General features: G+C 38.3%; 1 protein-coding gene across 1 annotated transcript in view; it reads left to right on the top strand.

The window, feature by feature from the left end:
* The window catches only part of LOC149152801 (pyruvate kinase isozyme G, chloroplastic-like), a 125616-nt gene that overhangs the window by 74870 nt on the left and 23382 nt on the right, over positions 1–27364 (top strand). The window contains exon 7 of the mRNA XM_089440147.1: positions 14646–14708. Within this exon, the coding sequence (XP_089296273.1) occupies positions 14646–14708 (63 nt within the window). The remainder of the gene's footprint in view (positions 1–14645; positions 14709–27364) is intronic.

Below are 27364 nucleotides of genomic sequence, written 5' to 3' on the forward strand. Positions count from 1 at the left end.
GGCTCCCTCAGGTTTGTGAAAGACCCGATTGACCCTAAGGACATGAAGGGCGTCTATGTCATTCCATGTTCCTGTGGGACCCCTTATATTGGTGAGACTGGTCGCTCTATCAATCAGCGGATTAGCGAGCATTCGGCGGATTTAAGACATGGTAGGACCAAGTCCTCGGCCCTGGCTGAGCATGCGGGGAAGACTATGCATCATGTATGTATAGAGGAGGCTCAAGTCATTGCCAAAGTTGCGCAGTTTCACCATCGAAAATTTAGAGAGGCCCTGGAGATTGAGAAAAGGCCAAACAATCTTAATAGGGATGATGGCTGGAAGATCAGCAGTTGCTGGGTCCCAGCCTTATCTTCCTAGCCTCCTCTTTCCCCCCCTTTTTTGTTTGGTCTTAGGGTTTCTATCTTCCCCTTCCTTTAATTTTCTTTTGGCAGATTTGTCTGATTATTTTGGAGTGTTTGAGTCTTTTATAAGTTAGGATTCAGTCTCGGGCTTATTAGTGTATTAACCTTAACCTGTTTATGATACTATTGGGCATTTATTATTATTTTTCATAAATTTATTAATTATACTTTGATAATTATTTCTATTAAAAATTGGATTTCCCTTTTACTAATGTCTATAAAGACCCCCCCCTTTTTTAATCCCTATGAATAATAATAATAGTTACCTTATGACTTAGTTGACTTTAATATTTTTTGAATAAATAAATATTGAATAAATATTGATTATTAATGGAAACTTGACCTTAGGTTTAAAGGATATGATATATTTTTAATGAAAATCTAACTTACCAATGGACCATTAAGTAATTATTACATAATTACCTAATGTAACTAAATTATAAAAAAAGTAGTGATTTATTACCATTCACTTGTATTTAAATAATAATTGAATATTAATAAATCATTTAATATATATTATATAATGATCATTATAATTAAAATATTAATATCATACTATAGATTCTCTTAATATTTGAAATAATATTAATAATATATCTATTTATCTTTAAACTAACAAATGAATTCAATTAATTATAGATCTATTTATTATTAAATAGATATATTATTAAATAATAATTATTTAATAATATAATTGAATAATAATAAATCATTTAATATATATTATATAATGACCATTATAATTAAAATATTAATATTATACTATAGGTTCTCTTATTATTTGAAATAATATTAATAATATATCTATTTTTAAATTAATTTATTATTATTATTTAAATAATAAATAATAATAAATCATTTAATATATATTATATAATGACCATTCTAATTAAAATATTAGTATTATACTATAGATTCTATTAATTGAAATAATATTAAATCTATTTATTTTTAAATTAACGAATGAATTCCTTTATTTACCTATTTTAACTATTTCTAGAAATAGTAATTAACTATTTTAGTAGTTTGACCAGGTTCATTAGGTCAAATTAGCCGTTAGCATTATAGCTGTTGGAGTCTCTGCACACTCTATTTAATCTAGCTAAGCCGGATTGGTTCTTCAACTTGTCCTGACGATGAACCACACTGGTTGGTTCGAAACGCGTCGACAAAAGATTGGTTATGTGATTTTGCCAAAGACTATCTTAACAGAGAGAAAATAACTGTAAACTGCAAATAAACACTGTATACCTCCAGATCTTAAAAATGACGCAGCTAGGGCTATCGGAAACCTTTTCGCGTGAAACGAAAGGGGTTCCTCACTGGAACAGATGCTCCCAACACAACAGAGCAGTCCTCTCGGCCCGAAAGCAGTCAGAAACAGTAGATCTAGGAAACGGTGGTGGGATGCAGTTTTACTGGCTTCAGATTTGGATCACCAACGGATGTGGCCCTCAAATAGCTCTGATACCATGTAGGAATTTACAGGGTAAGTTCCTCAGACAGAACACCAAAGGACACTGCTCACAAACAGATCACAGATCAATACACCAATACTTTTGACGTGGTTAAAACCCTCAAAGAGGGAAACAGTCCACGGCTTGAGCCAATGCGGCCACTTCAGGCAATTTATTAATAAAATAATCAAAATTTACATAAGCTTCTCTCATGAACGGTTAACCTACAAATGACCCTCCATGCTCTTTAAATAGAGATCATGGACCAATCGGGTGTTAAGCCATGGATCAAGTGTCAGTAATACCGAGGAGAGAATGAACCGTCGGATCACTACATATCATGACCGTCGGATTGTAAATTACAAAATGTACATAGTAAAGAAACACACTTTACCTAACTCTATACTAGACCAAGTTATACTTAACTATTTCCTATGTGTCGGAATATCCTAACAGAGGACACAATCCAACACAAGGGAGACTTTTGTGTTAGGGCTTTAGGGATCTAGTAATGCGAGGATCTTAAAAGAAATTTGCTCCCTAAGCATCCTACAACAAAAGTCCATTGGATATGGGTATGTCAAACTAAGGTTTGTAGTAATGCTATTAGAATTGAACCATTGATCAAACTTGTAGACCCCCCCCCCCCCCCCCCCGCAAACTGGGAATTGATAAGAGCTCGGACCGAAATTAGTAAAAAAACGATCAACCAAAAGGTACATGAAATATTCAAATGTTAAAGAAAAACATATAAATTCAAGTGCATCCATATGAATCCAAACCATTTATACACAAATATGCAAAAGTTCTCATTTATATAGCATGTAAGGGTGCATATAACCAAAATAACACCGAGTGCAATACATCTCCGAGGAAAAATTACATCAACAAACATGCTCTAGATGGCCTCTAATGTCCAAAAAAATTCATGCTACAACAAATACCTACATATCATCACAGTCATTGCCTATATTGGGATCTTCATTGTCAATATCACCCTTTAAGCATTTAAATACGATAGAAAAAGCTTAACATGCCAAGTCAAGATTTTGTTTGATTGATGGGTACATTTTTACTAGGGTCATTACGTAGGAGTTCAACATTCAATGCCACCAATATCAAGTTATATAGACAACTTGGTACTCTTGATTATTTGCTAGTTCCATACCCTCGTACATGACAAAATCCAATGGAAATGTTGCAATCCCCCCAATCTTGAAATCTTAAACACTGTTAGTCTGCTAGATTTTGAGTGGGATCTAAAATTCTAATTTCTCCATATGATATCCAATGAGGCCAGAACCATTCTCAAACATCCAGAGTCAATTAGTGTTAATGTTAAAAATTTAAGTAAAAGGATTTTACTTCAAGACTTTAACATTGGAAAAATTTGAAATCCCAAATCCTTTTGCAACAATTGGAAATTATTCACTTAATTGTTACTTTTGGTTAATTTATTTACTGTTTCCTACATCAAATACTAAATAACTCACACTGCAATTTACACAAAAAAACTGCGGAAGAATAAACGCTGGAAGAAACACTAGCACACACACATAAATTTACACAGTTATTTTTGGACCAATGTCCCCAGAAAAACCCAACTTAGGAAAACTGGTGCAACAATGAGGGTTTATTTTATTATGTAGCAGTGAAATCTGAGTATATCTATGGATGCCCAACTGGAAATCCAAATAGCAAGAAAATCTGAGTAAAATACTGAAAGGAATTACCCTTCTCCAACAAACAATCTTTGGCTCGACTTTCCCAATCAAAACTTTGCTCCTTGGAGCTCTGCGTCAGCCTTTGCGTTGCTCTACGTAGCTGGATGAACGACTTGGTTCGGACTGGGCTCTGATGAAGTTGTTCTACCTCTGGATGCTGAAAAAATCGTCTCTCCGCCCCCTGGGACCCCTTCTCGGCCTTTGGAACTGAGAACGATTTTGCTTCTCTCCAAATTGAATTGCTTGACTGAAGCAACTACGCTGCCCCTCAGTGCTGCTTCTCTGGGATAATTTGGCTCACTTGTTGCTGCCTCTCCAGATCTGGAAGATCTTTCCTCTGGATCACTATCTCTGCCCCTCACTCATTGTTTTGATCTCACTAGCTCTCCCTCCCTCAACTGACTGCTGCTACTCTCGAAATTGATTTGCTCATGAAATCGAATTGCTTAAGTGTATTCTCCGAGTGCCCATTGACTTCTTCATATAATCCTTTGTTGGGACTCTAATGACCAAGATTAAATCTTAATCGATGGCTAGGATTAACTTGAAGTCGATTCGTGTGAGTTTCTAGATCATTCACATCTTGACTTAATTAATTCTGATTAATTAACCATATTCCCTAAGTTTAGACTTAGGAAATATTTAAAAACTAGCTAATAATCTAATTAAGTTATTTCTAGGCGGAATTTCCAGAAATGATTTGTAGGTTTTGGAGATCTTATGTATTCTAGCCTCTCCACAATTTTTCAAGGCTCAAACACATCCGATGCTACAAAAACTAACACTCCCTCTTAGCGAGGAATGTGTTCTAGTGCTCTACTGCACATCCTGTCGCAGCACCTCGTCTCTGCATCAACTCCTGTCATGCTGCTGCCCACCAACCACTACACAACTCTGATATAAGCTGCATTTGTGTTGCTAATGACTCTGTTGAATTGCTGTCAACACTGCATCTACATTGCAACTCCCTCCTCATCTGTCGCTGTTGCAACTACAACATCTGCAACTGAAAAACATCCTAAGTACTGAATCAACTATGATCAACATGATGCATCTGTCTCCCGAATCCTGACTGCTACTAGCTCTACTCTGTCCACTGAAGACTATGCGCTGCGGTTGACTCCGCACTGTGCCAACTACACTACTGCCAACTCTGCACTGTGCTCTCCAACATCTGACTGCAACTGTCACTTGACCTCTGACTACATCTATTGCCACTGATCCATCCTGCTACTAAATACTCTGGGCCCTTGTAGCAAGGTACTGATCCAAGAGGTGGACCTCCTCAAGGATCCTGCCCATCTGTAGCATTCTGGGGCTACAACACCAAATCTCCCCACCTCACTCTTGGAGGTTTGTCAACAAACATGGCGAAGTTTTCCTCCAACCTGGAGGAAAGCCTATTGATCTCAGCTGATGCTTCTTGCTGGCCCTGCTTCTCCTCCTTGTCCTTCTTCTTGAGGGGACATTGGGTACTGTAGTGACCGAGCTAACCACATTTGAAGCACTTGACCTTCGACAAGTCTTCCTTCTTTCGCTGCCCCCCTATCCCTCACTGGGACCCTTTGATGCGGGGGGCACATTCTCCTCTTCCTTACCCTGCTTCGATCTGTTGCCGCTGCCACTGATGGAGCTCTTTTGAAGAACTCGCCTCAACTCCTCTTGCTGCACATCGACCCACATCCTGTCGCACCTTGGCAAGGTATCTCTGCCCAAAACACTTTGGACGAATACCTACCACTCCTTGGAGGCACTGTTTAGTGTCAATCGCACTATAGCTCTATGGGTTGAGGCGCTGCCCCAACAATTGACAACTGGTCCTAGACTTCCTGAATCCTGGTGAGGAAGGGGTCTATGCCTTCCCTCTTTTGCATTCGGATGAGCCTCAGCTTCTCCTCTAAGTACATCTTCTGCTGCTCAGAAGCTCCTTGGTACAACATGGAAAGTGTATCCCACATCTCTTTGGCCATTCCCTTGGCCACTATGTGTGATACAACATGATCCCAGACACCATCTAGGATCAATCTCTTTGCTCTTGCCATCTCCTTTCTGTACTCCTTCAGTTGATTTGCATCTTGGGGCACTGCTACCAGTGCATCAATATATGGCCTGCCATATTCATCCAGAATAAAGGACATCCTTGCCTTCCAGATGACATAGTTGGAAGCTTCGTCCAACCTGTCATGATCTCGAAGTCCAGCAATGGCCATCTCAACAAATGTTGAAAATCTCCTCTTCCCTTCTGCCTAGCTGTTGCTATGCTATTCACATTCCCTTCTTGAGTGAGAAACTCTGCTCGCAATGACTACTGATCTGCAAGGGAAATCGAACTTCTTGGGATTAGAAGTTCCCTGAGGAAAATTTTCCCTCAGTGCGTGCTCTTCTTCCTTCCACCCAACACAAGCTCTGCTTTAGCAAACTGCTGCAAAACTATTGCGTCCAACTAGAGATCTGCTGTGCGAAAATACTGGGCTGCTCCCTCTGCCTAAGGAATCACTCGATTTGGAGAGATCGAATTTTTCTGCCCCACACTCAGAAAAATCGAATCTCCTCAAGAAATTCGGCCTCTTGGCAAATTGGCTGCGCTGCCCTCTGGGGTTTCGATTTGCTGCCCACATTGAACAACGCCACTCTTAATTTCTTCACTATTGAACTCTCCGGTTGATCATCCGTGCTTTGATACCATGTGAAAATTCAGAATCCCAAATCCTATTGTAGCAACTGGAAATTATTCACCTAATTGTTAATTTTGATTTACAATTCATTTGTTGTTTCCTATAGCAAATATTGAATAACTCGCATTGCAACCTACACAAATAAAATTGTGAAAGAATAAACGCTGGAAGAAATGCTAGCACACACATAAATATACACAATTATTTTTGGACCAATGTCCCCAAAAAAATCCAACTTGGGAAACCCAGTGCAGTAGTGAGGGTTTATTTTATTATGCAGCAGTGAAATCTAAGTACATCTACATATGCCCAACTGGCAATCCAAACAACAAGAAAATCTGAGTAAAATACTAAAGGGAATTACCCTTCTCCCACAAGAAATCTCTGGCTCGACTTTCCCAATCAAAACTCGGCCTCCTGGAGCTTTGCGTCAGCCTCTGCGCTACTCTGCGTAGTTGACTGGACGAATTGCTTTGGACTGGGCTCTGATGAAGTCGTTCTGCCTCTGGATGCTGTGAAAATTGTCTCTCCAACCTCTGGGACTCCTTCCTTGCCTCTGGAACTGAGAACAATTTTGCTTCTCTCCAAATCGAACTGCCTAACTAAAGCAACTGTGCTGCCCCTCAACGCTGCTTCTCTGGGATAATTCATCTCACATGTTGCTTCCTCTCTGTATTTGGAAAATATTTCCTCTGGATCATTGTCTCTGCCCCACTCACTGCTTCGATCTCACTAGTTCTCTCTCCGATAACTGACTGTTGCTAATCTAGAAATCGATCTGCTCATGAAATCGAATTGCTTAAGTGTATTCTCCAATTGCTTGTCAACTTCTTCTTATAATCCTCTGTTGAGACTCCAATGACCAAGATTAAATCTTAATCGATGGCTGGCATTAACTTGAAGTCGATCCGTGTGAGTTTCTAGATCATTCACGCGTTGATTTAATTAATTATGATTAATTAACCATATTCCCTAAGTTTAGACTTAGGAAATATTTAAAAATTGGTTAATAATCTAATTAAGTCATTTCTAGGCGGAATTTCCAGAAACGTTTTTTGGGTTTTGGAGATCTCATGTAATCTAACTTCTCCACAAATTTTCAAGGCTAGAACGCTTCTGATACTACAAAAACTAACAAACATTACCATTAATTTCATAGCATTAGTAGCCCCTGAGCCATGAATATTAGGTTGGCTTGCTCAAAAATTATTATTATTATTATTATTTTTTAAAATTATGTTTGAAATGTCCTTGGGTGAATGGTATGAAATCATCTAGTTTGGTGGAAAAAGGTCGGTTTAGTATAAAACCGGTTGGTTTGGTGAAAAAGGCTAGTTGGATACTACATAGATGTTTTCGGTTCTAGACTATAATACCCCTACTTGGTTGGATTGTAAATAACATGTACATGCGAAACTTATGCTGGTGAGACGAAACATATTAACTAGGCCGGTGAGCCGAGATGATCATTTGGGGCCGGTGTGCCTGTGTTGTTGAGAACTATAACTATGCTCGGTCTTCATAATTGTTATTTAACTTATATCATTATATATTTATTGTAAAAGCAAAAGCAAAAAGGAAAGTATAATTTTGAAAGCATGGGTTTCATGCTCTATTTTATTTTGTCAATTAGGTCAAGCATGTTCTTCATGCTTTAGGGTTTATTGAGTCAATATAGTCATTGTATTTTGTATAAGACCCTTATGCGCACATTATATCTAGAAAGGAACATTAAAATTGATTTTTAAAATATATTTTTTTGATTCCCAACACCAAATTGGCCCTGTTGATGAAGTCGGCCTAGAAGAGGCATATTCGACCACACTAGATGAGTATATATTTAAAGAGTATTCGACCTCTTTGGCATCCATTTCAACCAAGTTTGGTTTGCACCTAAAACAAAAGAAGGGCAAGTGAAGTCAAGGAAAAACAAAAGAATCCAAGCGAAGAAGACGATGTCTGAAATTTGAACTTGCTTAGCTCACATGTGCGAAGAATCTGGGAATCTATGCGAATTGCAAGACCAAAGATTGTAGGCCGAAAATTGCAGACCTGAACTAGGAGGCCGAAACCTTGATTGAGCAGAATTGAAGTACTTTGACTTTCTTTGACTTTGGAAGACTTGGACTCCTTTTGAAGAAGATACTTTGGAGGGTTGACTTGGTGTTTGGTGGAAGTTCTTGGTCTTGTCTTGGAGTCCTGGTTGTCTCATTTCTGACTTGGTTCTATATAGAGAAGAGTTTCACTGGGTTTTCCCATAAGAGACAGGTTTTCCTTGATTGAGAGTCTACATCTTGTGTCTCTCGTTCCTGTGATCTTCATACATTTTGAATTGGTAATTGCTTGATGAAAGAAGAGATAAAAATGAATAATTAAAGGCCAACACATAATCATAAGTATTTATCAAGAAAACAGGAATCATAAACCCTAATCTCTATCTTCATGGAATTCTCAACACGTGTGCATGTGTATTCTTATGTTTTGGGGCCATTATGCTTGTATATATGTCTTTTATATGTTTTGAGATTATAAAACCCGATATTGTGAATATGTTATCTTATGCATGTTAATAAACACATTATGCTCGCAGATCAAGTAAGATGAAAGGGTTATGATGGGGGGCTAAGACTCCATGGATATAAAAGGGGGCTTATATGATTTAATAATCATTAAATAGAGCACATGGGTATAACCAAGTTCCATTAAGTGACTCGAAGAAGTGCCATGTGTTAGAGAAAAGACATGCATATAAAAAGAATGATGTTGGCACTATAGAGCCATTAGTCAGTTAGCGAGTTGGCCAGTGAGCCAATTATTCAGTCAGAGAGTGGTTACCCAAGATGACAACAGGAACTCCTGGAGCCCAAATGTTGAGAACATCCCTGTCTGGCTGAGTTGGACACCTTGCAGGTGGTTGCACAACCTGAGAGACTACTGGTGCAGAGAAGGGTGCACATCACTTAGGTGTGGGTAATGGGGAATGTGAGCTTGGAGGTTGGAAGCTGTGAGGGTTTGATATGAGGGCCTGGATGGTACCTGGAGACCTCAAGAAGGGTAGTAGGAACTCCTAGAGCCACAAGACTCTGAGAACATCCTTGTTTGGCTAAGTAAGATGCCTTGGAGGTAGTGGCACTGCTTGAGGGACTGCAAGTGCAAAGAAGGGCGTGCACTGCTTGGGTGTAGATTGATGGGGGATGTGAGATTGTAGCTTGGAGGTTGTAGGGGTTTGGTACCTTGGCTGGTTGATGGTACTGGACATATACAAGGATTTGGGTGAGCTAGTGCCCCATGGAGTAAAAGCCCCAGCTCAGGGGTGAACTACTTTTGAGTGAAAATGAACATCATGGTAAATGGTTGGGAGGAACATCGAAGATCTGCAACCAATTGGCCATTTTATCATATAAGTATATATGTTAACATTAAATTAATTGTGATGCAATTAATCATGTATTCTTTCATGTGCTGCATGTGTAAATTTCTAATTTCTGTGTAAATATATGAAATAAGCATTTATATGCCTGTTATGAGCAATTTCAATTAGAGAGCATTTAAATATGCATTTCACCAGCCTGGAATTTCTTAGAAAAGAGGAAATTACCTAAGAAACAATTTACAGTGGTAATGGACACAAAATTAGGCCTTAGTTGGCGGTTGGAATGAGCCAACAGTGGACTGGGGATGTTACATAGACCTTGAACCAGATTGGTTTGGGGGTCAAACCGGTTGGACCATCTGGTTCCATTGGTTTCAGTCCAATTCTCATAACATGTGTTTGTAGTGGATGGAGTAAGTTCAAGATTTGGATTCAAAGGACCTATGGGTCAATTCAAAAGTTAGGATTAGTCTAAGGAGTCTGAAATAGGTTCCCAGAACACAAAATCGAGAAAAACTCTAGGCTTTTACAAACTAGGATTTTAGGGCAGCAGATTGCAACAAAACAAAAGTTCATAACAACAGCAAATTTAGTCGTTAAAATTGTGCAAAAATTATATGGGATGAAGACTAAATTTAAGATTAAACTAAGGACAAAATTACTACACATTTTGATTGTTAACATAGCATATACCAACAAATAAAGTATGATGTCAGCCCTAGAAAATGTCTGAAAAATGGACGAAAAACTTTGGATTAACTTCTCTAATGAACTTTTAAACAAAGCCTAACCCTAGGTCATACATCAAGAAGTCATTAAATTCTAAAACACAAGATTTTGTTGTATTTTAACCTTAATTTACTATAAATTAAAAACAAAAACGAATTTAGGGTTTTAAAAGAATGCCACAAATGATAAATACTAGTGCCTTGTTAATCTAGGGCAAATCGAGTCTAGGATACAAACTATTCCAGGGTTTCTTTTGGAGTGATTCTAAATCCAAACAAATTAGGGCAACTAAACTAACTTACCCTATGGCTGGCAATTTAGGTTCTCAATTTTTTGGATGATTAAAGGAAACTATTTCTATTTCTCAAATACTTGGAAGCGGGGTTTAGCTCAAGTATGCATAATGCACCAAATATTAAATAAACTAATTTGGCGTGAGAATTTACATCCCATGGAACATAAACCAAGATAAAAGAAATAAGTTAACTTACTTCACCATGCAACATCTGAGATCCACTATAAGCATCCATGAAAATATATTACATCACATCATCCACCCAAGAAAGTCGCTCAACTAGGTCTCCATTACACGCTAGAGAGAAAGATCATTGATGAAGTGTATTAATCCAAGTGTGACAATGATCGAAGTGACATCGACTCCCCTTATTTATATGAGGGTAGCCAAGTCTATGTTCCCTAAATTAGACTAAACATCCCTAAAACATCATTAAATCCATGACATGATGTAGACAAGTCATAACAAAACCCCCCAAATATAGCCAAATCAATAAAATAACTTAAAATTAAGCCTCAATTAGCCCACACATGTTAGTTTAATGCCCTCCAAGGATGACATCATCATCCAAAAGGTGTATCTCTCCATGAAAATGGTTCTATAAATGGCTCAAGGGATGTATCTTACCCATAAGTCATGCTTTTCTATCCAAATGAGTTTGCATATAACCAAAGTAGGCCTCATAAGCTCATGCCATACATCAAAAGGCTCACTTCATCATCAAATGAGTAACTAGGATGATGTCATCAAGGTAGGTCATGAACTTATCTAGATAGAGCTTCTACTCCTCCAAAGGGGTCCCAAGTAATCAACACCATTGATCACCATCAAGAGATGTGAAATGTCCATCAAGAAGGTACAATGCCAGCTTGGGGGTGTCCAATAATCTCACGGGTGCACCATCCCTCAACTCAATGTCCTAGCACCAAAGCTTGGTGTCCAAGGTCTTGCGGCTAGACTTTGCAGGAGGGTTGCATTATCAATGCTAAGTCCTCATCAAGGCCAATGCTCCTTACAGGGGCTTACATGTCCTCCATCAAGTGTCTTGCATCATCATGGAATGTGGTTGGATGTGATCTATAAAGTGCTATTGAAGCATCACTTATTACTCAAGGGATCCCGGTTGCACTTGTAAGAATAATCTGACACATACTCAAGGAATCAAGTGAGATCAACATAATGGGTACAAGAACCATAAAAGCATCAAGGTGGACCATATTCAATGTTAAATCCATTAAAGTACTTCACACAAGTATCTTCAAGTCTCCTACAAGCCTATGATTGTGCACAAGTTACCTTGCTTAGATATGTGAGTGTTTTCACATGACCTTATTAGGTGCTTCCAACCCTAAGGGGAGGAACAATTCCTAGGCCGACCCTTTCAAATGATAGGTGTTATGGCTTGGGGTTCACTTCATGAAATGTGTCAGTCTTATACTAGGTCACACAAACCATTGTCCATGAGCGTGTTTGTAGAGGGAGTGCTTAGTCGCTTGAGATACCTTTCCTTGCCTTTATTTTTCCAAGCCCCAATATTTCTCCTTTTTCTTTCTTGGTTTGATACAATTTGTTTAACAAACTTTATTGATTGATCAAGGATTAATGATCATGTAATCCCCATTTAATGGTAGGTTATTTATTGCTTCATTGGGGTTGGGATGTTCACTGAAAGTTCCTTTTTCTTGATAGGCATGATATGCATGGAAACTTTTGGGGATGAGTGGCTATATAAGAGGGGTAGAGTTCAAGGCTCAAGCTAAACTTGGATTTTGCATGCTTTGCATGTATTTTGACATTTGGTTCACGCTCTTTCTTTTCTTACATCTGGATCGACCTTGGGCATATTAAACCCCTTCTTCTCACAGGACAGAGCCAACAGGGAACTAATGTGACTCACTAAAAACAACCAATGAAAAGATGGGATAAGAGACATTGGAGAATGATGTTGAGTGTTAAATATGAATAACATGGAGTGCTACCATCATTAGAGCCTCCTATTTGTTGCTCTGCTAAACAGTGAAAGAAAGACTGTAAGGAAGATCACACTGGACTAGTGACACAGGATAACCACCAAGGTGCAGCAAGGGAAACAAATACAGTGCCAATAGCGGTGTATAATCCAATTTCAACTTGTGATTCATACTAAAATGCCTGAAACATTAAATGAAAGCACTTGAATGCAAAATGTTTAAAGTACCTCACAATAGATGACCCACCTTCATCAGATGAGTAGGCTAGATCAATGAGTGCACTGACTGGAAAATGGATGAGAGGCATTTGAGGCTGGCTATCTGTGGAACATGGTAGGGCTGCTGGCTGGCAAGATGCAACATGAGAGAAATATTTTCTCCTAGGGTTACCCATGTATTGTGTCTCATTTCATTATATGGTATGTAGCTTCTGAATCCAACTACCAAACATTATTAATGCTTGACTGACTTGTTTGTGCAAGAACAAACAAGAAGTCCTTATTCTCTTCCTGATGTTTGCAATTTTCACCAGCAATATTAGATCTTTGACTCCTGGACTTTTTGACCCTTGGTCCTGAATCTTAGGATCCTTTGAACAGTCTTTTATAAAATGCCTCACTTTTTCATAATAAGAGTATATTTTTGAGTCTTGCCGAGAATTAGAGTTACCTTTTATTTGATTCTCTTTCTTACTCCTTCACAAATTGGTTCTCCTGTTTTCCTTGCCTTTCATCATGGATGCGCTGTTGGATGTGCTTTCTTCCTGCATTAATACACCAAGCAGTTTCTCAAATGCTTATTTTTCCAGTCTGCGTGTGAACTTCAAGGAAGTTTTAGATAGCTTTCAAAAATAATTTTCAGTTTTTCCCAAGCTACGTTTCGCAAGTTTTTCATCCTCTAGGAAATTCAATGCAAACTTATAAAGAGTGTTCAGTTCAACAATATATCTGGCAGTAACATGGTCTGCCTGATTTGGGAATGCTTCATGTTAATTTCTAAAACTTTCTCCATAACTTTATTTTTACAAGATGTGAATATGATATTTTTGAATTGCTTGAGCTTCTCTCCTGTCAGCTACCAAATCCTTATTATCTCATCCTTCTTATGAGTTGTGAAAATTCAAACCTCAGCAGTTCTAGGTAAGAAATTGTTGAGTAGTGAGGTTTTTGAATTGATAAATTAGAACAATTTATTCACATTCAAAGAAATTTTGTTTGATCAAGTATTTAGGTCAGTCGTTATATTGGGTTGATTTTTCCTTTTTTAGTAAATGCAATTGAATTGTATGTTTGATGTGGCAATCAACTATAACCTTGATGTATTCCGTGGCAGGACCTGTAATTAAAATTTTATTCGTCAACTTATTCTTAAAAGATCGCTAAACACAGAATTCAAAATCGTAAATGTTGATTTAGTTATGTCAATAGAATCTATCATTTCAAAATGGAGACTAAAAGATGGCAAATAATTGCATGGGTGACCATCTGCGGCATTCTGGTCCTGCGTTTGGTTGTCTGATCCTTTATTTAGTTCATAAGGGCTATGCCAAGTTCCTCTGTGATGTTAATCTCCAAAGGAAGCAGACTTCACCCAGCACTGTGTGAGTAAAATTTGCTAATATCTAACTGGTAGTTGTTCCAATTATGTGACGATTGAAAGCATTTTCCAAAAAAATGAAAAATGTCAGAAAACAGCAGTAAATTATTTCTCGACTTGTTTCCATTGAGAAGAGGTCAAACTAATCTCATTAATCTCATTTCTCTGATTTACTTCCTAGATATGGATGAACTAAAATGCTTTATCCGTCTATTAATTAGTTTGTTAATGTACTCCTTTTGGAGCATGTGATTTCCCATTTGCTGCTAGCCTGTTGGTCATTCTGTTCTTCCTGTCAGGTGTACGTATGCTTGTTTGGATCTCTCAATTTTTTCTGCCCTACAGCTGTATGTCTATTGGATTGAATCTACATATTGCATAAAATGCTCTCATAGATTTGCCATTGCTTTGATATTGTGTAGGCTATGGTTGCTCGAGGTGATCTTGGAGCCGAGCTTCCTATTGAGGAAGTTCCTTTACTCCAGGTAACTATTAAAATTATTTTTTCTTTGCTGAACAGCACATAACAAATTTGTTGTTGTTGTTTGTGTCGACTTTATTTTCATTCTTGATTACTATAAGTGGATAATTTCAATACTCCATGGGGAGAAGGCAATAATTCATAAATATAGTGCTTGAGAATATAATTGTTTTTTGACTCTTGCTGTGAAATTGGTCACCTTAGCATGCCCCACCCATTAGTGATTCTACAATAAGATAGCGGATTGACTCTGATGAGATGGGTCCAAGCAATTTAATTATGTAATGTTATTGGCACAAATACCATTTCTAATTGGAGTGTAATTAGAATCTCGTTATATTTTTCAGTCATGAAAACAGCAGATGGTGAATGATAATCACTGTTAAATATATTGAACTGAGTATCTTATTCTAAAATGAGGTCAGTGCAGGGTCAAGCACGATGTTTTTAATGTATAGCATTCAATTGCATAAAAAAGTAGATGATGTGCTTGCAAGTGTTTTTTTATGTGAATGTAATTTTCTTCTATGTTTCTCATTCTCCTTTTTATAAGGAGATGTTTAGGAAGATTTTAGGTGTAGGGGCCTCATATTTTAGATGTAGGGACTTCATATGCCCTTTCATTTGGAAACCGCTTGGGTGCCAGCAGGGTGCTCTATTATTGTGGATGCGTGGGCTGATATTTGTTAACGACCACTCATCAACATTATTGTCACATCTTTAGCAGGTCCATTCTCTTTGAGAGTAGATTGTTGGGAAAGCAGAACGAATCATCTTTCTAGTTTGATATTTTTGGGATGCTAAAGAGGAGGTTAGGCCCACCATTGTGATGTAGGTATCATAATTGCTATTTAGGTTCGTTGGTCAGTTGGGGGATTGCTTCAAGGAAGCTGCATGCATATTTATGAGAGCCCATGTTGTGTGCATGCATTGAACAATGCACTCTGATCTGCAAATATTGCACCTCTTTAGCTGTTTACAGATCTCACATGAGGAAGGCATTCCCAAGCCCACAAAAACTGGATATGCCCAGTGTTTTCTCTGATTGGAGAGAATGTTTGAGGTACATGCGCATTGTTGTCTATGGTTGCATTGGTTGGTGTAGGTGAGTGGAGTCTGAGACCCCATAGGTGAAGTTTGTGAACAAAGAGTGATAAAGGGTAACACACATTGCACGTACTTGGTGACACTTACTGATCCACTTAGTCTTGGAGAAATGTATGCGATCTTTGAAAGCATGTTGGGTTGAGTTAGAATTGCTATTCATGAGAGGAATCCTTCACTAGAGTTATGCCAACATATTGGATCCATCATTTAGAGGAGGTAGGAATGCATGTACATGTCACACACCATTTTGCATGGTTGTCTATTCATTTAATCGTAAATGGTACACAGAGAGGGCTAAGGAGTGCCTTCTATTGATGATTGGGAGGCGAAGGAGGGGTTCAAGGTGTTGAGAAATCTAGGGCAAACTGTTTAGGGTTTTTTACAATTGATTTCTCTTTAACTTGACATTTACTTGTGGTATATTAATACTTTATCATTATCATTATTATGTTCCTTCTAACATCATCAATATAAATGTCAAACAAGATCACAAGCACAGAGAACACCAGAGAAGGCTCCAAGCCAGGGCAAACCCACAAGGGGAAAACCCAGAGAACTTCCTCTTCTTATAGAATTTCTTTCAATGAAGACTTCCAAGACCAAGACACAAGACCACTCACCAAAAGATCAGGCCAGCCACCCATAGATCTGCTTCATGAATCTGTCACTGTTTCTGCAAAATTCGGACCTGTGGAAACCCTAGTCTTCCACAGAAAACTCGCACGTGTGAGGGAAGCAAACCGAAAAACAGAGATCCGATCTTCTATCCATCTTCGCTGCCTTTTTCTAGTTCTTTCATATCTTTTTACTTGCCTTAGATCAGAGAAAATGTATGCCAAGATTGTGTATGTAATGGAGGTCGAATTCCTCCCTTTATATAGCTTTTTGAGTGGGTGCACATGCCTCTTCTAGGCCGACATCATGGGCTGGTCGACCTGACCCTTTTGTTGGTTCCTAGACTCTTTAATTACATAAAAGACATTTTTTTGCTTTGATACATGAGCCCTCCAAGGGACTTTACATTATCACCTTGACTTTGACTCTTATACAAAACCCTAGATCACTCAATGGGTGCTTTGACCTAGGACAAGAGACCAATGGGCAAGAAACCCATTTTAAAATATTTTTTCTCTTACAAAATATATTTTCTTTTTCTTTCTGTTGACAAGTACAATAATAATTACATCAAGTCACAATTATGAAGACCGAAACTAGTTACAACTTTCAACACAAGGAAATTGTTGCTAGGATTTCACAGTTGAAGAGGTTAGGGTCTTTTGGAAACATTTTTCTTAATTTGTAGAGGTCAGTGGACCCTTCTACCTAGTAAATATCAAGGAGTGACTTATCATAGTCCAGGATAACTGACTGGGTGATGGAGGTTGCATGGGGATGGAGCTCCAGAGCATTTTAAATTTGCTGTTCAATGACTATCCTGGATATCTCTGTGGTTGAGAGGAATTGACCACTGTCACCAAGAGTGATTGTGATGGTGACATAACTGCAAATTGCCTCCTTTAGCACATGGAAATAGAAGGCTAGCACATGCCATTCAGTACTTAAGTCTACTTGTTGGCTTGCTCCTTACAATGTATAAAGAACAAAGAAATAAAAACAGTTCAAGAACATGATTGGGGTGAATTGAAGAAATCGTGAAAAATTATTATATAAATTGGATGACCACATCAAAATGATTTTTATATCATGGTCATTGCTATGTAATTAGTCATGGTAAGAAATGCTTAAAACAATCTACACAAATAGCAAAAGGCAACAGATATCTACATGCAATGGCTTTCCTAAACATGTGACAAATTTAAATGTTCATATGGAAAATATGTCCAATTTAAATATTATACAAATCAACAATAATAGGAATAGGTTTTACTTTTGGATAAATTCCTGATCAAGTACATGGTGCACAACCATGAATGGTTCTATAAGCCTTGTGGTTTTTAGTTTTGTTATTTTAAATATTTGTGAAGAATTTCATGGCCTTACGAAATGATATTGTACTCCTTTTTTGATGAAAAAGGGTGTGGTATTCCATTATCAGAGTTCATCAAGATATGCTTGTGGAAGTTTTGGTCACTTTCTTTTTTCAAATTGTGCATGGTTCCCTATATATTGGTTTCCTTTCAAATTTGAATTCTGAATATGTAATGACAATATTATAGTTTTTCATCCTTACGTCCATTGCCCTCTGCATCCTCACAAAAGGTTGTTGTGTTTAAAGCATTCATTACATATATATTGCTTGATTTGTTTTTCTGTAAAAATATTTGTGGCTGGTAATCATGTATATTGTTCAAGGAAGTTCTGTTTCTAATTGGTTATGTCCTACACTGTGATCAATGGTTATGTGCATAGTTGTGATACTCATAAGTACAACTGTCGAGTCGTAACAAGTATTGCCCTAGGACAAGTACTTGACTCAATACTCTGTTGATCGTAGTTGGCTGAATATTAACTAGTTAATATTCAACATGCTCGAGTATTGGAAAGGTACTCTCAAAGTATCCCGAGTCAATACTCGCCATACTCGTTAGTAATGTTTCTTGCAGAAAAATGATTTTATTGCATTTTGTTTTAATATTGTTGAGTATGTCAAGTATGTCGAGTCAACTTCATAATTGAGTAGGAGCCAAATCTGCTAACTGTGTTTATGACACTAGAAACCCTAAAATGTTTTAAGAATAATAAGCTTTCTATCTTGCTGCTTTCAGTCTAGGTTCTAATATATAATGGCAGTGGGCCTTGGTTATATTTTTTAAACCCAACTTTTTCTTAGTTGATAATCTAGTGCATGCTTGGAGTAAGGTGTAGAGGGCACACAATACTGTAGGAGCCAAAGATGGTAACTGTGTATGATATTAGAAGCATTAATATGTTTTACGAATGATAAGCAGTACATGGATTTCAATCTTGCTGCTTTCAGTCTAGGTTCCTATACATAATGACGTTGGGCTTTGATTATATTTTTCAAACCCAACTTTTTCTCAGTTGATAATCTAGGGCATGCTTGGAGTAAGTTGTGGAGGGCATACAATACTTAGAGTTGGCCTCTCACATTGTTGTAGAGTTGGCTATCAACGTTCTGTTAGCACAAATTTCTGCACTGTATGTAAGTAGGAATATCTTTCAAAATCCACAGTGGAAATTATTGAAACTTCTAGGAAAATCTGCCCTTCGTGTCACTTGCAAATCTCCCTCTCTGTTTGGGCTGTGTTTTGCCAACCTCAGGTGGGTGTATGTTAGTCTATCATGTACTTTTTTCACGTAAAAATATGCAAAATAACACAGAAAAAACAGCAATGCAATGGCTGTTTAACGGTTTAACCAGCAAGTTAGTGGCCAAATGATTTACAAGTTGTGTTTTAAATGGTGGAATAATCTATAGTGTCATCTTTTCAAATGGAAAATAAAATAGACAGAAGACATTTAAATGGCAGATTTAGCCAATGAAAGTGGCTTAAAAACTTTTACAATATTGTATAAGATGAACGTTAAGACATCAAACAACTCAGAGAGATAGTATGGATCAAAACAGAGGTTTATTCTACAAAGGCCACAAGAGGTTGGCTGCACCAAGATCACTATTATAGAATCAATGTCAATGATATTTAGACACAATAGAGTAGAAGCTAGAAGAGAGAAGAGAGAGATTAATGGAGACATGAGAGAGAAGGTAATGCTGTTGCTGAAGACAATTTGATTTGCAACCATAGCCTCCACCTCTATTTGTAACCTCAATGCACATAGGAAGAATAGGAGGTCGAACTCGCCCAAAATGGCAATCAACGTGCCCTTGAAAAAGCATGTAGGGTAAACTCATATTCTAACTGAATTGAATTAGAGGAAAAAACTAAGTGAAGTGGCACATGCTCAAGTTTAATTAAAGTATTTCTAAGTTGTTGTTAGATAAAAATATCATTGAGCACAATTATAGCTAATTCAACTTGGGTAAAAGCATCCTTGAGTATCTTGAGTAAATTCAACTTGATCAAAATATCCTTAAGTAATTTGAACTAGGATGAAAATATCCTTGGCTAATTTAGATTGGAATAAAAATAACGTTGAAGTAATTTTGGCAAAGTCGACTTGGGATAAAAATATCCTTGGAGAATTTTGAGATTTTCAACTTAAAGGAGAAAAAACAATTGACATTAGGAGAGAGGAAATAAACTATGCATTTTGCCGCATCATTGATGACTCATCTATAGGTCCAAATGACACTACTTGTCCATTCCATAAGTTCCCATGTATCAACCTCTCATATCGCCACATGTCGCCTTGCTACAAATAAAAATGCTAAAAATAGCAATCTCCCTATAATAAAGGAAAAGATACAAAACCTTATGAAGATTTTCACAATTATTCGTATTGTAAGATGAATTTTTGGAAAATAACTGTATTTGCAAATTTAATTTGTCCGACGTTTTGGGTGGACACTCCACCCATCATCAGGGACATGTAAGCTTTAAGATGATGTGAATCTGCATCAGTCATATGCCTCTCACCCATCTTGCAAGAGCACATGAATGAAGGCAGGATTCCGGAAAAAAAGGTACTCTAATTTTATTCATTTTGCAATTGGGTGCTTATGCTTGTTTGTACTTTTGGCTTTTGATATGTATTATGGGGTGACTTGGAAGGAGGAGGGGTTTTGATTGTGATCTTATTCCCTCACCTGAAATGGGGGGGTTAATCTTCAACCCTAGTTTAGTGGGACCTCCCTTAATGGTTTAATGGGTATAGGAGGGGCACTACTGGGGAAGCTCTAATTGAGATAACGTGTTCCATCTATCTCGATTCCATACTTACCACTTTCCATTTTACATTCCTAGCCCTATATTCCATCTCCATTCTTTGGGTTCAACTAATCATTGGGGGGGTTAATCTTCAACCCTAGTTTAGTGGGACCTCCCTTAATGGTTTAATGGGTATAGGAGGGGCACTACTGGGGAAGCTCTAATTGAGATAACGTGTTCCATCTATCTCGATTCCATACTTACCACTTCCCATTTTACATTACTAGCCCTATATTCCACCTCCATTCTTTGGGTTCAACTAATCATTGGTTCTCTGGGATTTGGCACTCATGCATCCTCATACCTGGGTAGGGCTCGAAACTTGGCCCTGGGAAGTTGATGTAGCTAAATGGTCCTAGTTTAGTGGGACCTCCCTTAATGGTCTAATGGGTATAGGAGGGGCACTACTGGGGAAGCTCTAATTGAGATAACATTTTCCATCTATCTCGATTCCATACTTACCACTTTCCATTTTACATTACTAGCCCTATATTCGACCTCCATTCTTTGGGTTCAACTGATCATTGGTTCTCTGGGATTTGGCACTCATGCATCCTCATACCTGGGTAGGGCTTGAAACTTGGCCCTAGGAGGTTGATGTAGCTAAAAGAAGAGGACAGAGCAAATAATGGCCACAAAAGAAAAATTAAAAGAATATTAAAATGCAAAGATGGCCGAGACATACACATTAGCACATGGGCAAAAGCCTAGCATGAGATGTACTCACTCATTATGGCCATCACCTGGTTCCTGAGCACATGCTCCTCTCTTGCATCAAGAAAGGAACCCTTGCATGTCTAAACCTTGATCGGGCAATGAGATGCATCATCATTAAGGGGTAACAAAACTGTTATACATCATACAAAGAAAGCTCTAACCCCTTGAGCTATGAGCAATAATACAAAGAAAAATCAAGAAAAAGTGAAAGGCACATAAGAGGGGTGGGAAAACAAAGGCTAAGTTGGTAACTCATGCATCCACAACTGCTCGCTCCTCACATTTATACACTTAGGATGTGGATCCCCATCATGCTGGTTCCTTTGACCATGTCACTTGATCATGAAGTTTTCTCCCCTCTATTACCATCATTATTCACATGACACCTATTGATTGAAGGGTGGACTTGAAAAATGTTACTTCCCCTTGGGGGCTAGAAACACCTAATAGGGTTGTACTTTAGCGACTCCTACCTAGGGAGGAAACACCATTGGGAGCTCAGGACCCTAAATTCGGAAGGGAGGCTTTGTTTGAAGTGTCACATAACCCTTTAATTTCAAGCTTGGTCCACTTAGATGCAAAAATTATTATTGTACCTAATTATTTGTTGCTTGCTAGACTTTGTGATGTGATTCATAGGCAGTTCCACAACCATGACCTGGGCACCTTAATTGGTACCCAGGTCTCCAAAGAAGCATATTGACACCCATAGGTAAATCATTGAGAGCCATGGGACTCCAAGCAGTAGCAGAGCATCATACACACCCTTGGGCAACTCTAGCATCCACAATGTTTTGGCACTTTGCCTTGCATTTGATGACTTTTTGGGATGATGCACCTAGACCTAGCAGCCCCCCAGTCAACTTAGCATTTCATGAGGGATGGCAGTTGATCTAGGGCTTAGGTTTGATAGAAATGTGAAGGTCAACCTTCACATCATGATTTTAGAAGGTTTCTACACCTTGCTTGGCACCAAGAAGCCTCAACGCATGCCTCATGAAGCCCTATGCATGGATGACCTCAATATTTTGACTCACACATGTGGGCATTTCACTTGGTTTTATGTTTTAGCTAGTGGGTTGGCTTTGTAACCCAATTCATTGTTGAAAATTGGCAGCTAAGGGCTGAATTTCCTTGAATAAAATCTCATTTCTGACAATTCTATAGTGACTTTCTAAAAATAGAAAGTCATGTTTAGCATTGCAAGCATGACTTTCCAAAAATAGTAAATCACCTAGCTTCAATTGGTAATCAAGTATAGATTTTTGCAAATCACTTAACTTATCCTTAATTAATCTTAATTGCTCTATTTTTACTTAATCATCAATATTATCATTAATTTATTATTGTCCTTGTGCTACTATAATATTATTATCAAAATGGAAATACATGTCAACTTTCCTACTTGGCACTCAACCTCTCTCTCTTTGATGGCACTCGTCTCTCTCACTCAATGATGCATTACTCTCTCTCTCTCTCTCTTAATGGATTCGTTGCACTCCTCTTACACTTGTTAAAGACTCGTCATAAAATATTCCTCTTATGCACTCTTCAATGCATATGTTACACCCTCTCTCCTATAAGGCATGAGTTACAAGGCATGCATACTTCTCTCCTTTATGGAATGAGTTACAAGGCATGCATACCTCTCTCCTTTATGGCATGAGTTACAAGGCATTTGTACCTTACCTGGCGCCTAGGTCTCCAGAGAAGCATATTGACACCCACAGGTGAAGCATTGAGAGCCATGGGATTAGTAGCAGCAAAGCATCATACACACCCTTGGGCAACTCTAGCACTCACAACGTTTTGGCACTTTGCCCTACATTTGATGACTTTTTGGGATGATGCACCTGGACCTAGCAGACCCCTAGTCAACTTAGCATTTCATGAAGGATGGCAGTTGATCTAGGGCTTAGATTTGATAGAAATGTGAACGCCAACCCTCACATCATGATTTTAGAAGGCTTCTACACCTTGCTTGGCACCAATAAGCCTCAACGCATGCCTCGTAAAGCCTATGCATGGATGACGTTAGCGTTTTGACTCACACATGTGGGCATTTCGCTTGGTTTTATGTTTTAGCTAGTGGGTTGGCTTGTAACCCAATTCATTGCTGAAAATTAACAACTAAGAGATGAATTTCTTTGAATAAAATCTCATTTTTGACAATTCTAGAGTGACTTTCTAAATATAGAAAGTCATGTCTATCATTTCAACCATGACTTTACAAAAATAGTAAATCACCATGCTTCAATTGATTCAATTGGTAATCGATTATAGATGATGGAAAATCACTTAACTTATCCTTAATTAATCTTAATTGTTTAATTTTTACTTAATCACCAATATTATCATTAATATCACTATTATCCTTATGATACTATAATATTATTATCAAAATATAAATACATGTCACCTTTCCTACTTGGCACTCAATCATGCCACTTCCCACCTCTCTCTTTGATGGCACTCGTAACTCTCTCACTTAATGATGCATTACTCTCTCTATCTCTTAATGGATTCATTGCACTCCCCTTACACTCATTAAAGACTCGTCATAAAAGATTCCTCTTATGCACTCTTCAATGCATATGTTACACTCTCTCTCCTTTAAGGCGTGAGTGACAAGGCATGCGTACTTCTCTCTTGTATGGCATGAGTTACAAGGCATGCGTACCTCTCTCCTTTATGGCATGAGTTACAAGGCATTTGTACCTCTCCCTAAATTGGCATATGTTACTCTTCCTCAAAGCATGCAAGTTACTCCTTTATGACATGAACTCGTTGCTCCTCCTATTTATATGTGCCTTATATCTTCACTCCTTACTCATGCATTGTGAAAGGAAAATTCAAACTTGTGAAAGAGAGAGTTTGAGAGACTAGAGAAGGACTGGGAGAGAGCAAGAGATTTGGAGAGTAAGAGCAGAACTTGGTGAGCCAAAGTGATTCAGTGTTTGCATCAATTGTTGCTACCAAAGATATTCTTGCTACAACTATTTCAGATTTGGGTGAACTTACTCATTCTGTTGATATCTCATTGTATTTTGTTTATTTGCTGAACAATTGATTTCTAATAGAAGAAGAATCTGGTTGGGTTTTCCCCTTGTGGGTTTTGTCCTGGTCATTGGACCTAAATTCTCTGTGTCTCACTATGTTCTTGGCTGTCTCCTATTGTGCATATGGTTTATATGGTGTATGTTTTATCTACAATTGCTTAACTGATATTGCAGCTGAAAGAAGTTTCATGATAAGTAATTGTTTCTGCATAGAACATCAATTTTCAAAATGGTATCAAAGCTTTGGTGAAGACAAGCCCAATAAGACTTGCTGTTCGTCTCTTTGCTGCTGAAATATCACTTGCCGCCCCTTTCTATTTGCTGCTGAAATATTACCTGCTGCTCCATCTACTTGATGCTGAAATTTGTTTGATTTAATCAAGATGTCTTCTTCTTACTTCAAGAATGAAGAGAAGCTGATTGATGCTTCAAATTTCTGGCCTTGGAAGACAAAATTGGATATTACTCTTGAGGAACATGATGTACTGAAGTATGTTGAAGGAGAGGTAGTAGAACCAACAGGGAAATCTAATGCTGCTATCAAGGTTAGATACAAGAAAGAAGTCAAGGCTAAAAAGATTATCCTTGATTCCCTTGGAGACCATCTCATCACTTATGTCTCCAACTTGAGGAAATCCAAGGAAATGTATGATACGCTGATTGGAATGTATCAAGTGAACAACTTGAGTCAAATTATTGATTTGAAGAATCAACTCAAAGATATTAAGATGAACAAAGGAGAGACCATTCAAGCATACTTCATGAGGATATCTAAAATCAAATATCAACTGTCAACAGTGGGTGAAATTGTATCTGATAAAAAGCTTGTGCTGATTATGCTTGGAGGTCTTTCTCCAACTTGGGAAACATTTATTACTACCATCAACAACAATGACAAGTTTCCTACATTTGGTGAGCTCCTGGGAAAGTGTAATCTGGAAGAGGCACAAATGATTTCCAGAGGACGAATTCCCAGGAATGAGGAGGGACAACCTACTACCTTTGCTGTCCAAAGCAAGAAGTAGAAAGGAAGAAGATGCCATCACTGTTCAAGAAAGCCCGCTTCCAGATCCAACAGTGCCTTTAAATGGAACAAAGACTTATCAAAAGTCCAATGCTACAATTGCCATAAACATGGCCACTATGCTAGTGACTATGCCGGAGGCAGAAGAGCACTGAGGTCCAATTATAACAATCGTACAAACAAATCTGATTATAGAAGAAGAGAAGTTCTTTCTGCTCGTAAAGAAAGCTACCATTCTTCAAGGAACCCAAGGTATGATAATAATGCAGTTGAAACACAATCAAAATACTTCTTGTTTCTACTCTTTCTAGTTCCTCTCCTGTAGATTCCTGTGATAGTTGGTTCGTTGATAGTGATGCTTCAAGGCACTTTATTGGTTATAAAGAAGTACTCTCAAATCTGGTTGAGAGGGAGACAGATTTGAAAATAATTCTTGGAGATAATTCTACATATCCTATAAAGGGATCCGGTTTTGTTTCTTTCCATTTGGATTTGTTACCCAACACTTTGTGGGTAATACCCATAGGAGCAATTTTTTCTCTTAGATGGTCCTCAGCCGGCAGCGAACAACCCCTTGCAACCACTAGATAGGTAGGTTTGCCATTTTTTCCGCCACCTAAGCCAACCATGTGTTCCCTCGCCCATCTGTTATGATTGTATGTTTGAAGGTGGGAATTCCAAACTCGAAGGTATGGTTTATCATTGTGATTGAGTATTTTTATTTACTTATCATGGACACTTTGGGGCATGGATTAGTGGGGGGATTCGACGGAGAGAGTGGACTAGGTTTGTACTCTTGTCTCTTCTACCCATTTTGGTGGTTAACCTTGTATTCTAGTTCCGTGGGATCTCTTTTACCGACTATTGGGCTTTAGGGATGGCACTACATGGGAAACCTCGATTTCGGTTGCGTGATCTAGCTTCCTGACACCATATATATTATCCCCTTCCACTCATTACAAACCCATTCATCATATTTTCCATCCGGGTCCACATGTCCACTGGGTCCACAAAGGGTAGCCTCCCCCTCCCCTTGTCCACACTTTGGGTTGGAACTGGAACAATACCCCGAAGGTTGATGCAGCTAAAAACAAAAGAAAAAGCATATTTGGCAACTCTCAAGAGGAAATTGTACCATAAAATGCGAAAGATGGCTTGGACATAAACATTTAGCATGTGGGCAAAAGGCAAGCATAAGCTCTACCCCTTATTTGCAGCCATCACCTTGTTTTCGATGGGCCCTAGATGAGCCCCCTCCACATTTAGGTACCCATTACTGTTCTAACCTTTGGTGGGCGATGAACTGCCCCACCTTAAAGGGGGTATCTACTGTTATATATTACACTGTACACATCATGCTCTCATTCCCTGGAGCCCTGAGCAATTACGAAGAAAAAACAATCAAAGGCAAAAGACATATGAAGAAGGGTGGAAAAACAAAGGCCTAGTGTAACTTATGTACCACGATTGCTCCATCTTACACTTATATATCTAGGTGTGGGCATCCCCTATTATAACTACCCTTGTACCATGGCACGTGGCTTAGAGCTTTTCCCTTGATTCCCACTCCATTTCATCATTATATCACATGGCACCTACCACTTGATGGATGTACCATGGACATGTCCCCCCCCCTTTTAAAGGCTGAAACCACCTAATAGGGTCCTTGGTTAACCCCCTTATTGAGCTTGGAGACATTTGTATGTGCCGAAGCCCATTACGGAAGGGCATGCCATTATGAAGTGGCCATTTGATTCCATGATTTATAAACTCTTTTACTTGATTATTCTGACGATTTGTTGTATTGGAGGGCAAGGGAACACATTGGATCTTATACAGGATTGCAGGTGGGTCTCCATTTGGGGTTTGGTCTCCTTATACGGGGTCCAAGCCCTTTAGGGGGTCACATTGGCAATTGTAGAGTGAGCATAGAGAGCCATGG

This window comes from Pinus tabuliformis, chromosome 9, assembly GCF_031772625.1.
Source record: "Pinus tabuliformis cultivar Carrire ecotype Pingquan chromosome 9, CPIR1, whole genome shotgun sequence".
In the NCBI taxonomy this organism is placed as follows: domain Eukaryota; kingdom Viridiplantae; phylum Streptophyta; class Pinopsida; order Pinales; family Pinaceae; genus Pinus; species Pinus tabuliformis.